Source organism: Heterodontus francisci, chromosome 42 (genome assembly GCF_036365525.1).
Source record: "Heterodontus francisci isolate sHetFra1 chromosome 42, sHetFra1.hap1, whole genome shotgun sequence".
NCBI lineage: Eukaryota > Metazoa > Chordata > Chondrichthyes > Heterodontiformes > Heterodontidae > Heterodontus > Heterodontus francisci.
This window is the reverse complement of record NC_090412.1, coordinates 3,151,795-3,170,329: the sequence shown is the minus strand read 5'-3', so window position 1 is coordinate 3,170,329 and position 18,535 is coordinate 3,151,795. Positions and strand designations below refer to the sequence as shown.

The window sequence follows — 18,535 nt, the reverse complement described above, 5'->3', positions numbered from 1 at the left end:
TCTCTATGGGGAATAAAAGCTTGTGAACTTCTTAACTGGATTTCAATTTCCACATTGCTGTAAAACCATCAGCAGTACATCAACTATTGTTCTCCCTATCCAACACCAAACTTGGTTCATTAGTTTGTTGATGCTGCAAAATTGTCTGCACCCTATCTACAAGTCATTTCATCCCACCACAGAATTAAACTTTGCAGTCCCTTTCATTGTCTCCTCTTCATTCTGCACTAACAATCAGGATTAACCCATTGTAATGGTTGCCATACCCATTTAACCTGCCTTTTAACTGCTGCTCAGGACCCTGGCACATTACCTTTATTTCAGTCTTTCTTTCTCTTCTGTTTAGCCCTTTGGAACCTTCTCTCCTGTCTCCTCCCCTTCCTGTTACCCACTCCTGCCTCTGTCTCCTCTCCTTCCTGTTACCCACTCATGCCTCTTTTAATTTCTACCCTCTATGGTACAAACCGCTCTTCCCTAAATTAGTATTGATTCTGAGTATTTTCATGTACTGAATATTGTGTTGAGAAATCCCCATCGCATCTCACTGGGTTGCAGAAGTGAATGAGCACCAATCTACAAAATAATTTCCATTAAGTTACACTGTCGTGTTGAAGTTTTGCCTCAATGTAATTTATTGTGCACTGATATCTAAAAGATATTCTTTTAGTATAGTTTGTCTTTTTTATACAGAGACTTGGCTGGTTTCAGTTTAGAACTGTTTCTTCGTATGGCACAAGTGTCGTGTTTGAGTTTTCCAAAATGCCATTTACAGAAGAAGTTTCTAGTTTTATTTATGCAAAATAAAGGAATTTGAATTCCTGTATTGTGCTGACAGCATCACAAAATTCATGAATAAGCAAATACGCTATTAGCATTCATCATTTTATGGGGATTTAAAATTCTAATCTGGCTTTTTACATTTTGCAGGTCCTTTAAGGCCCACATCAGGAGCACCCCCAACCTCAATACCTCCCTCAACAGCTGCACAACTGACAGCCTATAACCAGTATGGACAGGGAGATGTACAGAACGGCCCTGCAATGTCTGACCAGATGCAAAGGTTTGTACACAATTTGTACCTAAAACAACTAGACCAGAATATATCGAGACAGTAACCAGTACACTTGGAGTTCAGAGGAACTTAACTTGAGCTTGGACATCCTCTAAACACTCAGGTGAGTTACAAGCTTGGGCAGGAGGTTTAGAGGGGAGTTGAGGAAAAAGATTTTTCACCCAGAGGGTGGTTGGAATCTGGAACACACTGCACGGAGGGGTGGTAGAGGCAGGAACCGTCACGTTTAAGAAGTATTTAGATGAGCACTTGAAACGCCATAGCATACAAGGCTACGGGCCAAGTGCTGGAAAATGGGATTAGATTGTATGTGTGCTTGATGGTCGGCGTGGGTGCGTTGGGACGAAGGGCCTGTTTCTGTGCTGTAAAACGCTGACTCTAAGTTTGTAACTACAATGTGTCTATTCTACACACGTGACTTTTAAGGTAACACAAGGTACACAGCAGACTAGGTTTTGAAAAGTTCTATTTAAGCCCAATATAAATGTTACACGTTTCAGAACTTACATTGTGATGACATAGAAAATTTTTAGTCTCTGTTCGTTAGCAGAGATGTGCAAATGAACATATCCCCTGTCTTTTTTTATTGTTTCATGGGATGTGGATGTCGTTGGCAAGGCCAACATTTGTTGCCCATTCCTAATTGCCCTTGACAACTGGCCTAACAAGCCACTCATTTCACAAGCGGTTCAGCCCAAACAGTCCATGTTTATTCTCCATTTGTGCAGTTGTTTTAATCGCAGGTGCTTACTGTTTCCTTTCATCCCTTTATTATCATTCCCTTCAGCCAGCTACCTACTTGATTCCTAAATGTTGATATAGTCTCTGCTTCAATCACTCTGCAGCCTCATAACCTTCTGCAACTAAAAAAAATCCCCTTTTTTCTGTCCTAAATTACTTGGATTTAACCTTCTACCTTTGTCCCCTTGTTCTAGAACACTCAATCTTTGGAAATTCTGTTCCTATCTATTATATTCCAACATGTCATCATTTTAAAATGCACTAATCTCCTAAGTCTAATTTTTTTATTAAGTTATTAAATTATTTAAGTTTATATATAAAGGTTTCACTGAATTGATCAGTTAAAAACTTGTTTGCCCAAAAGATGTGCATTAGGATTTTTTTAGTAAAAGTACCAAGATCAGTACCCCTTCCAAACATGTGGCTTTTCTATCTTTTTTTAAAAAAAGTTTCCAGTTATTGTATTTAATATTTTTGCTCACGTGAGTCGTGACAGGTAACTGCTACTGTATTAGAGCTGACTTGACATCCTGGATTAATGTCTCTTCAATGATTCCAACAAATTCAAACTGGAAGAACATTCAGCAGACTAATTTCTCCCAATGAGGTCAACATTTCAAACCAAGTTGGGTAGAGGGAGAAGCAACAAAAAGAATTTTAACTCCCTAGAAGTGTCCTGACACTGAGACCCTCTCTTGGGCTGGAATTCTATTGCATGCTTTGGGTAGTCAAACCATTGTGGGATGGGCTGTTGGAGGTTGTTTCTTACCTCAACGTTTTCGTGGCCTTCAATTACTCTTTGTTTTACTTGAAGTTGTCCATTCCCCCGTAAGCCACTTTGCATCAACCCAAATCCGAATATCAAATGTAGCATTTAGAGAGTCAGAATTCTTTGCATAAGTGGATGTCAGAAGGAAGTTAGATCAGCTGGGTTCTGAGTAATCACTCAACATATTGCTGACTCTTTCTGCGTGGCTTAATTGTAAAGCTAGTATGAAAACTATTCCACTGACTGTATGGTAAGGACTTCATGTGTATGCAGGGGTCTAACTATTGAAATCCTTTTACAGGTTTCCAGTGTCTCAGTCGTACATGCCTGGTAGTCAGCCGATGCCATATCAACCATATGCACCCCCGCCCAGTAATGCTCAACAGTTATCAAATCAGATGGCAGGAATGCAGATCAGCAGTTCGACCAATAACGCACCACCTCCTGTCAGTCAGAGTTATGGTAAGTGTTGTTAAGCTGGTGGGGTTGTGTACAGTTCAAGTCATCTCCAAAGACCGAAAAGGTCACATGCTTTAAAGTGCATCATTCTGAACTGCCACCCTCAAACCTGTAGTAAAAGTTTTTGTTAAAACTTGTCATTACATAAAATTCACAGCACAGAAACAGGCCTTTGGTCCCAACTAATTGATGTGGATGTTAGTTCCAGACAAATTACTTCATCTCACCGTCATTTACAAATGGCTGAAATAGGAATTGATTGAAACTTTACACTGCTGGAATTTGAGTCCTAGGAAGAATATTAGTCAAGCGCCCGTTAGGATTAATGTGCAACCTCCATTTTTGTTCAAAACATTCCCCATTTTACAAAACTAAAAATATACTGAAACTAAAACAGAAAATGCTGGAAATACTCGGACCAGGCAGCATCTGTGGAGAGAAAAACAGTTAACATTTCAGGTTGATGGCTTTCTTAAATTGCTAGTTATTAATAATCACAGCCCTATTAAACATTTCACTTCATATTAAAGCATGGTCTCATTCCCCTAACTTTCAGAAGCTGATTATTATCTGCACCATGTTAAGGTGAAGTACAAAAGGAGAGGAACAATGTTTTTGAGAACTCGATACTTGTGAATTCATGAGAAAATATTTGTGAATGCATTCACTGTCAGTTGCACAGGGGAAAAAAAAGTTGATAGCTACCCTTATGTATAATGCAAGTAGACTATTTAATCAGCTCAGAGCCCCATAACCAGTTCCTTGATTTTTGTAGCTGGTGATTAGTGTGATTACATCTCCCCCCGCCCCCCCAGTTAGTGGGATTTCTTAAAATTCTGACTTTTAATGTAAGTTTTTTTTTCCCAAGACTGTCTTTCATCTGCAACGGCTTCTCTTCCCACTCCCACGTTGTTATCTCAGGCGTTCCCCAAGAATCTGTCCTTGGCCCCCTCCTATTTTTCATTTACATGGAATATAGGAATAGGAGGAGGCCATTAGCACCTCATGCCTATTCCACCATTTGATGAGATCATGGCTGATCTGTGACCTAACTTCATAGATTCCAAATTAACAGTTGATCTAGAATTAAATGCTGTTTGCAAAAGAAAGTTCCAAACATCTCCCCTCGAGTAGGGTTATTTACGGTAAAGAAGTTGGCCATTTGGCCCATCGAATCCATGCTGGCTCTCTACGGAGCTATGCTGTCAGACCCACTCCCCGGCTCGATCCCCATGGCCCTGTAAGTCTATTTCCTTCAAGTAGCCATCCAACATCCTTTTGAAGTCATTGATCATCTCTGCTTCCACCACCCTTGTGAGCAGTAGGTTCCTGGTCATTACCACCTGCTGCGTAAAAAAAAAAAGTTCTTCCTCATGTTCCCCCTGCATCTTTTGTCCAAAACTTTGAATCTTTGTCCCTTAGTCCTTGTACCATTTGTTAATGGAAACAGTTTTTCTTTGTCTAACATAGCTAAGCCTGTCATAATCTTGTACATTTGTACTAAATCACCCCTCATTCTCCTTTGATCAAAGGAGAACAAACCCAACTTTCCAACCTAAACTTAAAACAAAATCCTCCATCTCTGGAACCATTCTGGTAAACCTCTGTACCCTCTCGAGGGCCTCACATCCTTCCTAAAGTATGGTGGCCAGAACTGGGTACAATACTGCAGTTGGGGCCTAACCAGAGCTTTATAAAAGTTTGGCATAACTTCCCTGCTTTTGTACTCAATGCCTTTTTATAAAGCTTAAGATCCCATATACTTTACTAATCTCTCTCTCAATATGTCCTTCAAAGATTTATGTACATGCACCCCAGGTCCCCCTGTTCATGCACATTGTTGAGTACTGCACCATTAAGTCAATACTGCCTCATCTTATCCCTTCTGCCAAAATGCATCGCCTCACACTTGTCAGTATTAAATTCCATCTGCTACCTCTCGGTCCATTCTGCGAGCCTATCTATGTCCTGTTGCAGGCAGTTCACATCATCCTCTCTGTTTGCCACACCTCCAAGTTTGGTGTTGTCAGCGAAGTTTCAGATTTTACTCTGTATTCCAAAAATCCAAGTCATTTATATAGATAAAAATAAAGTGGTCCCAGCACTGACCCTTGGGGAACACCATTGTTGTCTACCATCCTCCAGTCTGAAAAGCAACCATTTACTACGACTCGCTGTTTTCTTTCCATAAGCCAAGTTTTTATCCAACTGGATATGACCCTCCTATTCCATGAGACTCAATTTTGTTAACCAGCTTTTTATGTGGTACCTTATCAAATAGTTTCTTAAAATCCATATAAACAGCATCCACTGCTTTCCCTTCATAAACCTGCTCTGTTACTTCAAAGAATTCAATTAGATTAGTCAAGCATGATCTGCCTTTTACAAATCCGTGCTGGATATCCTTCGTTAACTCAAACCTCTCTAAGTGTCCGTTGATATTTTGCCTGATTGTTGTTTCTAATACCTTACCCACCACTGATAAACTAACTGGCCTGTAGTTGTGAGGACTGTCCTTGCACCCTTTCTTGAATAAGGGTGACACATTTGCCACTTTCCAATCCTTTGACACCTGCCCGTGTATCCAGGGAAGATTGTGTGCAGAAGTATTTCCTAACTTCAGTCCTGAAAGATCTGAGTCTAATTTTTAGACTATGCCCCCAGTCCTAGACTCCCCAAACAGCGGAAATAGTTTCTCTGTATCTATCTGTTCCCCTTAATGTCTTAAACTTCGATTGGATCACCTCGTAATCTTCTAAATTCCTAGTTTGTGTAATCTCTCCTCGTAATTTAACCCTTAGAGACCAGGTATAAGTTTGGTAAATCTATGCTGCACTCTCTCCATGGCTAGTATAACTTTGCGAAGGTGTGCTCCAGGGGTGGTCTAACCAGGGCTTTGTATAGCTCAAGCATGACTTCTACCCCCTTGAGTTAAGTCTTCTCGATATCGAGGCCAGCATTCCATTGGCCTTTTGATTGTTTTCTGTGCATGTTCATGACATTTTAATCTACATACCTGGACCTCATGCCTCTTTGGACCTCCACTGTTCATAACTCTTCACCATTTAGAAACTCCTCTGTTCTATCCTTTTTTAGGTCCAAAATGGATAACCTCACATTTGCCTACATTGGGCAAAACTGGCAAATGGATTTAATTCACTTAATCTATTAATATCTCTTTGCAATTTTATGCTTCCATCTACACTGCTTACAATGCCGTCTATCTTTGTGTCATTGGCAAATTTGGATATGTCACTTTCCATCCCACCATTTAAGTCGTTCATAAAAATGGTGAATAGTTGAGCTCCACCACACATCCTTGCGGGATCCTTGATGACATCACCCGAAAACATAGCATCAGTTTCCACATTACGCTAACAACACCCAACTCTACTTCAACACTTCCCTCAATCCCTCCACTCTAAATTGTCATACTGCTTGTCTGACATTCATTCGTGGATGAGCAGAAATTTTCTTCAGTTAAATATTGGGAAGACTGAAGTTCTTTACCTCGCTTTCCTCCATTTAAAATGCTCCTAAAAATCTTCTACTTTTGACCAAGCTTTTGGTGTCAAATTTTGTTTCGTAATGCTCTTGTGAAGTGCGTTGGAATGTTTTATTATGTTAAAGGCGCTATATCACTAAAGGTTGTCATTGTAAACTCTATTAAATTGTGTTTTAAAATAGAATTTTGAGATCAGCTGTAAGTTATCTTGGCACACGACATGCTATAATTGTTGCAGTTACAGTACTGCCAGGATCAGCTGATTATGGTGCGATCTTAAAAAGACGTTTTCATTAACTGATAGCACCAGCTGCTTTTATTGGGACGTTCTAGTTTTCTGCAGTGCAGCACAATTTTTCTCCATTTTCCCTGCAACTGTCTCTTAATTTTTGAGTGCATTTTCTGTGATGTAGTGATAGCCTTAACTGACACAATGAGCTGTTTCTGCTGCATTATCTGCTTTCCCCCTCTGCTGAAATACATGTATTCCATTGCAAGGCAATGTGCTTTTACCTAGAGACACAAGCTATGGGTTATGGAACTATGTGTTTATTTTCACCTGTCTTATTTCCTGTCTCAGATGAGAACCATTGCAAATCATTGTATTGTACTTACTTTAGGAATATTACTATAGGAATGCAGTTGACTGTAATGTCTTTTGTTCACAGGGCCACCAACTTCTCATCGTCCAACCACAGCAAGTTTTCCGCCCACAGGGCCAGCAGTGTACACACAATATTCTACTCCGCTACAGAATATTCCCTCAAGTATACCCCAGGGTAGCACCTCTGCTCAGCATCCCTTTCCTGGGCAGCCCGTCCCAGTGTCAACTTTCACCTCTCCTCCCACCTCTACAGGTCTTACTGGAATGAATCTCCCTCCTCCACCTGGGGTGCAAAGACCTCCAACGATGCATGGATCACCACTGCCGGGACAGGCTCAGGCAGGCCTTCCCCTGTCTGCACCTCCAACAGGACATTACCCATCCCAGCCTAATCACAGACCTGCGGGTTCTCAGCCTGGTATGCCAGGGGTTGTGTCTGGCCCACCAGCTCAGGGCTTTCAAGTGCATCCGACACAACCTAGCCAGGGATTTATACCTCAACAGAACGGTAAGTCTTTGCATGCTTAATGGTTTGAGCCACACTTTAAGCAATGGAGGTGACTTATTTACTACTTTGTGAAATATTCCCCACAAAAGTAATAAATTGGTGAGGCAAATCTTGTGCATAAGATGACCCAGTTCACATCACCTTATGTTGATCTGCTTCATCCAGCATGGTCCCAGTTGTAGCATGTACCAGTCTGTGCCTGCATCATTTTAGGGAATCTGGTTACTGGTTCTGCAAAAGAAAGAGGAGAAATTTAAGTTAGCTTTTCCATTGCATACCCAAGTAATTAAGTTACATATTAAACAGGGGTGGGGGGCAGTGAGGGTGGGATTGTGAAACTTCAGAGATTTAAAATAAAAATTTTTGACATTTCATTGAATCATTTCAAAGAAGTGGGGCAGGGATGCTGTGGAAATAAGTCAACCTGGTATATTTACTCATCAAGCTTCTGGCAGTTGTCTTCAGTTATTATACATCAAACTAATTGGAGGCTGCCAGGCATGCATCAATGTTGAACATATTGATTTTCAGCACTGAAAAATTCAGGAGCAATGTGATATCTGTATCCCAGCAAAACCTCCTCTTCACCCGAACAACTCAATACCAATCCTGATTACTGCATCATCCTCTATACCAATACTGTTTAAAATAATTAGCCAAAAAAAATGTTAGGGAGGAAAATGAGAATTTTTGTTTTAAGTGGCAAGTTATGATGACCTGGAATGTACTGCCTGCAAGGACAGTGGAAGCTGATTCAGTTTAATTTCCAAAAGGGAATTAGATAAATAGTTAAAAATAAAACATTTGCAGGGCTATGGAAAAAGAAGAGGGGAGTCAGACCATTTGGATAATTTTCAAAGAGCTGGCACAGGCACTATGTGCTGTATGACCTCCATCCTGTCTGATTCTATAACACCTTGTTTCTGTTGGATATGTGTTCTGTAGTTCCTAGTAAATGTATGCTGCTTATATTCACTTGCATTCAGTGAATTTGTGCAAATACAGATGAAGTTTGGACAATGCAATTCACAGCCGCACTGGTCTCTCATTAGGCTCTGTGAATCAATTGTTGCACTCTGTATTTTGCTGATCCCAAGCTATGTTGCTTGATTTATTTCTTGGTGTTGCAGTACACAGAAGTGATGTTTTGCCACTTAGCTTTCCTCGATTTGTGATGTCCTTGCAGGCTCTTTTGGACAAATGAGGGCGCCCCAGCCAAACTATGCTGCACCTTACACTGGAACGCCAAGCTACAGCAGTCAACCCCAACCACAGCAAAAACGGCTGGACCCAGACAGCATTCCTAGCCCTGTAAGCACCACTGTTTTTAGCTGTAGCACCTTTGGCTGCTGTGTTCTAATGTTGGTTGAATTGGTTTGTACATTTTATCATTTTCTGATCTAAGGTGCTTGCTAGGATTTGTTTGCTTCTATCCTTTGTTTGCAAATTTGTTGGGGAGACTTGAATGTAATCTCAGTATATTTTTCTTTACATGTTTATTTTAACATATTTGCACTTCTGTTAATGCACGGTAAAGTGTCGTAACTGTATCTGAGTAATGCAACCAGCTTATAATACAACCTTATAGTAATAGTTCCTGCACTAAGAAGTAATGCTTTGTGTATGAGTGTATAGGAACTGGCCCCAATCTGCTCTGCTCCAGCTTGCTGTCCTGTGGTTTGAGATTGTGGTGGTCAGTACTGTAATGTGGGTCGAGCAGACTCATCTGTTCCTTATGTGCTAATTCTTTGGGCTCCAGTCATTTTTTCCCTTTTCCAGCTCCGCCTCCACCTCTTGTTGCTCAGGTTGCAGCTTCTCTGAGCCTGATGCCCCACATCTCCCGCCTGGTGCCCTGCATCCTGTGATTAATTGACACGAATGGACTCGCCTGCTCCTGGCCCAGTCCTGCTCTCCTGTCAAGTCTTGAAAGTTTCAGTATTGGTTTCTCTGCCCTCCATCTTTGCTTTGTCACTCAATACATAAGAATGGGAACCAGAGAGGAGAGCAAGAGACTGATCGCATCAGAGAGGAGAGCAGGACCGAGCTCGAAGCAAATACTCAGCTGTTGTCTCTTGTTGAGTTTTTCTGTAATACCAGCTTTGTTAGAATGTGCATTGGACTTGTAACCCAGAGTGGCATTTTAACGAGCCTAGACTGTTAGTGCAAACAAATCATTACACTTGTATATGGAGAATATGAAAATGTCAAGGGAACATGGATCAAGTTAGTTAAGGGTAACTTCAGGATTGTTGGGAAAAACTTCTTAGATAGCGGCCAACACATGGAATGGAACTTCGGGAAAGATAGTGGAGATAAGAACTCATCATTTAAGAAACTCTTAGACGCAAAGACGGAGAGACTGTCAGTGCTTTCTAGATGGTTGAGCTAAATGGCATTCCTTATCTGTTACAACCTTGTGGATGACCTTAAGGCTTTCCATTCAGAATTTTATTGAAGACTCATGAAAACGTGATGGTGATCACAAGCCTTTGTTTGAACCTCATTCAGTTTCTGAGGAGCATATTGACTGTGCTTTCAATTGTTTTTGGTCTGAATAAATTGCTGTCAGCCTCTTCCGGCAACCAGCAGCCTCAATCCAACTGATCTATTAAAGGAAATATTATCGATAAATGAATCAAATGAGAGTCTGGTTTAAATGGTAAGTCAGGAACAGCCAGCATCCTGGAGTGTTCCAGGGGTTAATGTAGACATGCAGAACTCCAATGGAACCAAATTATAATTTTTGGTCTAAGGATAGCATGTCGGGCAGCAGAATAATTTCTGTTGCAGATAATGTTTGTCATGTGTCCCGCCATCTTGGCAGGCGCTTGGGAGTAAATTCTGATGAGGGTGCTTTGACTATCAAAACTTCTCAACCTGGGAAGGGATTAGTGAGGGTCCCCTGCTGTAATCACTTTTACACAGCTATTATTTAACAATTAGGGTGCTTGTAAATACTCAACAAGCTGGACAATTCAGCACAGTCAGCGGGATATGTTCGGTTTAAGTGGCTTGCAAGAGACAAAGGGAGACTAAAAAGGGACATTTAAACATTGCTTCAAATAAACTTCAACTGTATGCAATCATGCTGTATTTCTGTTAATTTACTTTTATCTTATTTTCCTGAGTTAACATTATTAGACAAATACTAAGTTGAGAAGCTAACACTTGCTGTGTTTCAATGTATGAAATTATTGCTCTTGCCAGAATATTTAAAAAATTTTCAGTTTTACTCTTTGCGTTTTAACAAAGCCGTAGAAATGTGAAGGGCCCTGCATATGACATTAAGATGAACAGATAACCGGTCTAAATGAATAACACTGCTTGCATGTGCAATGATGTATGTGTAAACGTATGTCAAAGGACTTGCTGATGTGGCACCATTAGTATGGGAAGATAGAAGTAACAATTGTTACTCTTCTGTTTCTCTCCTGTTTTGCTGCTCATTTGTGCCTTTTTAAGCAACTTAATGAACTGCCACCTCAACAGAAAACAAGACATAGAATAGATCCAGATGCAATTCCTAGTCCAGTAAGTCTGCTTGTATGTATGTGTGCTCTTACCTTCTGCATTGCTGCCTTTGCTTTTAACTCCAAAAGGCTCATTGATCTACATATGCCAAATACATGCTGTAGGGTCACAAAATCTTGTTAGCTTAATTGCATTTCACTTTCTACATCCTGCTTTACAATACCACATTATTGTCTAAGTTAAATGACAAGATAAAACTGTATTCCTTCAGTGTAAATCTTTCTTACTGTGCCATCTAACTTTTGGATTGGTTAACGTTTGAGGAAATTGTCCTGGTACTTTGGTACCTTACAGATATAGCGTTCGATACAATTGCATTGCATAAAATCAGATCTCGACTCTTTAACTTGAACATTTGTGGTCTTAGTTTTAATTTGCGACACCAAATAGCTTTTTTGGCAAGATGTCACTGTTCTTTCCAATTGCATATACATCAATATCCTTTTAAAAGAATGCGAATCGTTTTAGTTCTTGCACATTGTTTCCCAAATCATATTTTTTAATTCTTTCATGGGATGTGAGCGTCGCTGGCAAGGCCAGCATTTGTTGCCCTTTCCTAATTGCACTTGAACTGAGTGGCTTGCAAAGTCATTTCAGAGGGCAGTTAAGAGTTAACCATATTGCTGTGGGTCTGGAGTCACCTGTAGGCCAGACCAGGTAAGGACAGCAGATTTCCTTCACTAAAGGACATTAGTGAACGAGATAGATTTTTACAATAATCACTTCATGCCACCATTACTGAGACTAGCTTTCAATTCCAGATTTTATTATTAACAAATTGAATTTAAATTCCACCAGCCGCCTCGTACCCCCAGGATATTAGCCTGGGCCTCTGGGTTATTAGTCCAGTGACCCTACCACTACGCCATCATCTCCCCAAGGAGCCAGCAACCCTTTTGTAATATTTGCCTCCTTTTTGTTTGTTTACGATTAAGGAAGACATAGCTTACTAGTTAACAGTAATGTTAAGGGGGATGGTGTAAAGCAAAATAACGTGAGACAAAATTCAATCAGTTACAGTATCCTAACAGCATATCCCTACTGAGAAAGCTAGCTAAGATTAGAGGAATCATTTGTGCTTTGATACTGAATTTCAGAATGCAAATGTGGCTAAGTTAAGTGAATGCAATAAATGAATGTATTTGTGTTTGGAATGTTATTTTAATTGAACACTTGTGCTGATGGAGAGCCTCTAATCTCATTGAGAGAAACTGTAGTAACTCTGTAATCTGTAAAGCTGTTTTTGGTTAGCATGTGATGTCAGCTGTGTCATAATATAAGTACCCTCTTGTGAAGTAATTTCACAGTGCATAAAGGATTTATGTCAAGCATTTTTACTTTCCCCCACTACCAATTTTCACTTCCCCTTCTACCCGCTGCCAGGTTTTCCCAGCTCATTTGATGTTCACCTGTGCACTTCCTAGCAGCAACCACTGAGCAGTGATTAGGATTGGGGATCTGCGCTATGTTCTTTATATTCCCCAGCAGTCCTGAAGCTAGTTATGGCCCGATAGCCACTCTGGTTCAGATAAGCTAACTCGGCTCAGACCAGGGATCAAACCTAAGATCTTCCTGGCCTCTGGCTTAGTGTTAAACCAGGCGGCGCACTTGTTCACTGAAGTGTTGGGGGAACTTTGTTAAATGTTTGTTCAGTCGTATGTGGTAGTAATGTATCTGCTTATATCCTTTTATATCAGGGTGCAATGCATTTAGATACCTGTACAAACTAAAATGAATGCCTTGGGTTTTATTGAATGATGAGTTTAAAATGTATTGTGTGCTATACAGATCCAAGTGATTGAAGATGATAAATCAAACCGAGGATCTGAGCCGTTCTCGACTGGTGTAAGAGGCCAAGTTCCACCGCTTGTTACTACTGACTTTGTGGTAAAAGATCAAGGTAGAGTCCCAGTGCTCAGTTTCATGTTGCTCAGTAAAGCTCTCATATCTTCAGTATTTTGCTTTGTGGTCACACTACTTATAACCAAAGCATAATTTGTCACCAGAATTGGCTGCTTTGATGTAACCCTGTTCATTATATATATTCAAATCAGTCTGCATATCTCCATTTGTTAAGAGTTTGATGTTTTTCACATTAACATAAGATCAGCATCTCAATGTATTGAAATAGACATAGTCAACCATTGAAAGATAGTACACACTGTTCTTCAAAAGTCTTGGTGTCTGTCTTCCTTCAGAGTATAATGTCAGTGCAGTTTTTAGTCTGCTCATGGGTATGAATCAAGTTCGAAGCTAACTTTTGAATCCAAAGGAGACATTTCTAAAAATGGGATGAACTTGCTAATTTTAGGTATAATGTGAAGTTGTGTAGCCGTTTGATTGTTTTCAGTCAAGAAGTTGGATTGGATTGCTTCTTGCCCTCTGAACCTGTCTGTGTTGCAGGACACAGCCTGTATGTGAATCTGAATTCTTGTAGTCTTCAGGAAATGAATGGTCATTATAATCCGTTTTGTCCGAGTCAAGAAATTTCTTCCAAACAAAGATTTTTAAAATATTGCAGGCCCCGCACACTCAAAGCTTCATCCTTGCATCTTTTACAGCCAGACAGCTCCAGCAGTTTTTCAACAGTAAACCCTACTGACCTAGCATGTATTAGACTTGCACAGTTCCCTTCAGGATGGAAATAAAAACAAAGAGATAAGAGAAGCTGTTCAGTCCCTCATCCCTCTCCAATCACAGCATTTTGTTGCATTTTGAATAACTCCAGTGTACATGCTTTGATTATCTTGTCTGGTAAATTAGTGCAAACAGTTATCACCCTGAGATATAATTCTGAATTGTGGTTGAAGTATAGTTTTTGCTAATTTCCTCTTGTGAGTAGCTTAAAGTGGCTGTCTGGCTTTGCCTCATTTCTACAGAATAATATTTGATAGATTTTAAGTTCCCTCCCTTAACTGCTTTTTCTCTAGAGTGTCAAGCTTCATCTTTCCTCATCCACTTGACACTTGGACCACTCTGACCAAAACTTAACACCGTATTCCAAGTATGGTATAGAGAATGTAGTGGAAGGCCTTTGCCGTCTTTATAAACTTGTATTCCACTATTCTGACTATGTATCCCAATATTCTATTTTTTTTTTAAATTGCACGTTGAGAGTGAGCTGTCTCCAATTATCCTTGGTCCCTTTCTAAGTCTTCCTGTGCTAACACAGTCCATTCATTACAGACTTCATCCATTTTTCCAAACTGCTACTAGAGTATGGAACTTCATTTGCCCAACTGCATAACTGATCTAAATTATTTTTCAAACCTTTGCCTTTTTTCTGTTGCTATTGCATCCCGTTGACCAAGTCTGTGGAAGGCAATGCAGCTCAGTATATTAGCCACTAGCCAGATGTGGCTAACTGGGAATGCAGATGTGACTAATTGCATTTGATTGATGAAAAAAAAAAGTGATCTCATTGGGCCTGTAATCAATACTCGTAATCACACGGTGTATGCATGTGTACTTCAACATTTGTGTGTTCTTTGGTAAAATGCTTAGACGAAAAGCTGTGTGTGTGTTGGAGTGTTTTACTGCTTTTGTTACTGAATGATGCTGGATGTTGAAGTAAGTATACTTCAAGTAATTAAGTAAAATATATTTACCGGTATAACCATGAGTTTTCTACGAAGATTCATGCATTTGGCTAAAATGGTGTTAACTGTGGCTAGTCAGTGATCTCTACTGGACAACATTGGACTAAGGGATATGTGGATGGAAACTACCTTTAAAATAAATTTGGATAGATCACTAGTACATCTGCAGCATATGATGCACGTTCTCACTCTCCTTGGGGTTAATGGAGAAGAACTTATGTAAAATTTGTTTTGTTTTTATTTGAATTGTTGAACCACAAAACACAATTTATAACAAGATATTTCCCTGCTATTTCACTGTACAATGCAACCTTGTTTTTATAGAATTAGTTCTGTTTTGGAATATTACACCTTGTTTGTGCTTGTCCTGCAGGGAATTCAAGTCCTCGTTTTATTCGATGTGCAGCTTACAATCTTCCTTGCACTTCAGATATGGCAAAACAATGCCAGGTGCCTCTCACTGCAGTCATTAAACCACTTGCTACATTACCAGCTGATGAGGTAATTGTTTGAAGCATGTGGAAGAATACAGTACAACATTGAATTTATATTTTTTTATAACAAAATACACTATTTCAAATCTGTATCGGCTATTCACTTCACAGCATATGTATATCAGACAAAAGATTCTATTCTACATTGAAATATTTACAGGGAAATAACTATTCACTTGGCTTATGTGCTGCCAACCAAAAGTTTTAACATTAGCGTAAATACCCTAATGAATGATTAGTTTATTCAGTTATTAGATGAGCTTTTCAGACTTGGAAAATGATTTGTTTATATCCATGACTTTGTGTTGAGTCGGGAAGGCTGTTGAGATGTTAAGATTGTCTTCATTGCATTTAAATTGAATTAGGAAGTTGTAAATCGGCTGTGGTTTGCAGTCCTAATTGCAAAAACGAGAGCCCTGCTGTGAGTGTGAATTGTTGAATGGCCTGGAGCGGGCCAGAACCCTGGAATTATTTAAGAAACCGTAGGTTCTCTGGATTTGTGAGCACAGATGGGCCAACAGCCCTTCCATGTCTATATCTAGGCAGCAAGCACTCTACAGTAGGTGCTTCGCTGACTTTTGCGGGAAATTGTTCCCCAACAGAAGAGAAGGGAAAGGAAAGAATTTAACCAGAAATGTGAGGTCCTGCAGTCAGTTTTATTGGATGCATTGTTCACTTCATCATTTAAACATTTTCACTTGTGGATTTCTGGGTTTCCAGGCTTATTTGCAGTGACTTTCCCAACATGATGAATGAAACTGCTTCACAGGATATCTCCACGTTAGTGATATCACTGGTGTCCTGGGGACAAGGGGACCAGGAAATGCAAGCTTTCAGTGAAAATTTAATATTCAAAAAGGAAACATTTATTTTCTTTCCTGCCTTTGAACTCTTATCCTTTATTTGATTTGTTCTTCCTTCCATCTGTTTCTCTCCCTGTTGGCTTCTCCCTTTTCGTCCTTCCCGCATTCTCCTCCTTCCTCCCCCACCCACACCATTAAAGCAGACAAAGTTGGATTTTTTAAATGTGGTGATATGGCAACCTCGTACCCTAAAACAGTTTGTTCCACCTCTCCAAGTCAGTGAGAGTGAGACCAGATACTGAATTTGTTGCATTTGTCATTATTCCCCAATATACCCATGAAATTAGATCGGACTGCAAGTGGGTAGGACTGTGTAGCTGCCAACATGCAAAATAGCTTTCCTTTTTCGTAAGTTTTGTGTGTGAGGAAGGGTAGCACACATTTACTTCACAGAAACTTGTTTCCATTAAATGAAGTGTGAGCTCTGTAGCAACGGTTTACTTCATTTAAAGACCTAACTTGCCAATGTTTTCTGTCAAAGTTCACATGAGCGATGGTTTTTTTGCTGCCATCCATGCTCCAGCAACGAATGAAGCTGAATAGAACATGCAGTCTTTCAATTAATTACCTTTTGTTTTGTTGAAGTTCTTTGTGACACTGATTCCATTTTTCTGCAGCTGTTGAGATGAATCCAAAAGCTGTAAATGACACCAAGCTCTGGAGGTTAGATTAGCACATTTGGTTTAGACATTTCAAATTCCTGGATCGTGCACTTGAGTTGCGGTTAATACCATCAGCATGGATTGCATTTTTACATTTTTGGAAAAACTCTTGGATTGGAATAGATCAAGGATTACTCTATACATGTTTCCAAGGTGGAAAATGTGAACTAGTTTGATGTGAAGGGAATTAATTGCTGCTGCTGCTGTAAAACCCAATGACGCATTGCCAATATGGAAGAAGCTAGAGAAATATCGCTGTGTCAGTGAAGCTAAACAAGGTACTTCTCTGTGCTACCTTGAAAGGAATTGGCCACTGGAGTGGACAAAGTCTGCTCAATTGACAGGAGCTGCTTCATGTTAAACAGTGACCATTGGACAGGGGTCCCAGGTTTTAAACTCGTGAAAAGTACATTTAGGGTGCCAATTCTTGTCTGATTATGTTCCTGTGAAGTGTCTTGGGATGTTTTACTATGTTAAAGGCACTATGTAAATTCCAGTTGTTTGACAGATCAATGAGTTCTCTGTATAAAGCATTGCAGGATCAATACCGGGAATGGATTTTCAGTGATTGCATTTTTTTGATCCTGCTTGCCGTATTATAGGAAGATGACCATTTCCAATAAGGGTACAAAGAGCTGTGCGCAAACCATTTAGCGCACTGCCGTTGCACTCTACAGGGATAGGCACCGACATGTTGCAGCACGGACATTTGACAAAATTATTGACAGCCACTGACATGGGGCAATTAAGCTGTATATAAAGTGTACAGCCAATCTAAATGCCATCAAACGCATTTCTCCTTGTAAAGCATATATATGTCAGTGGAGAACAATTGTATTAGCTAGCTAGCAAGCAAAATGGTGTGCAATGCAATGCAAATTACTTTTGTTGACAGAATAGAGCTAGTTACGTCATATCACGGGGTGGCATATCTACACCGTGTTAGGAGTGAAAATTCATCCAATAAACCATGAAACTCAAGGAGAGGATTGTTGTGGTCATTGAGATGAGTCAGTAGAAAAATCAGCAATAGGAAGAGGGACCATTTCTCACATGGCTGTTGTCACAAGACAATTTAACTCATGATGGTCTCTGTTTGTGCAACCTCTCCACCTGCTGGTATTATGTATCTGAAGACAGGGCAGTGAACTCCAAATTGGGAGAATTTTATAGGGTGAAGCACATAGTACTACAGAAGAGTTTTGTAAAACAGAAAAGCAGAGTGGGACAGGAAGGGACAGAGAGATTAATGGTAGGGAGCCAAGACTAGTTTTATCATCTTGACAGGCTGTGAAACCAGCTCCTGGATTATAAAATACAGAAAAAACACAAATCTCTCATGGAAAAAATGTCACCAAAGCCAGTGACAAAATTGGATAAACGCAATTAGAAATAAGGAGCGCCCTTCAATTCCTCCAATAAAGCGATGCTGTTAAATTCACTTCTGTCTATATATCAGCCTATCACTGTCCATTCCGATTCAGGTCTGACAAGATAATTAACAAAACATTTTTCTGCAAAACGTTGAGTGGTTGTTACTGCATTTATTATTCAGTGACAAAATGTTTAGTCACTATCAACAAGATTGTACTCCAGACTAACCAGTTTATGTCCAAGCCAATTCTATTACCTGTTAGCAAAGGTGCACTTTTAACATAATGTAATTATATAATAGACAATATTCAAATGACATTGGGCACTCAGGTTATCTGCCCTGAAACTGCATAA

General features: G+C 39.9%; 1 protein-coding gene across 1 annotated transcript in view; it reads left to right on the top strand.

Moving 5' to 3' along the window:
- Positions 1-18,535, top strand: part of LOC137355391 (protein transport protein Sec24C-like) — an 83,166-nt gene that overhangs the window by 26,134 nt on the left and 38,497 nt on the right. Inside the window, 7 exon segments of the mRNA XM_068020392.1 lie at positions 928-1,060; positions 2,884-3,044; positions 7,215-7,658; positions 8,845-8,969; positions 11,121-11,189; positions 12,978-13,089; positions 15,162-15,289. Of these exon segments, the coding sequence (XP_067876493.1) occupies positions 928-1,060; positions 2,884-3,044; positions 7,215-7,658; positions 8,845-8,969; positions 11,121-11,189; positions 12,978-13,089; positions 15,162-15,289 (1,172 nt within the window).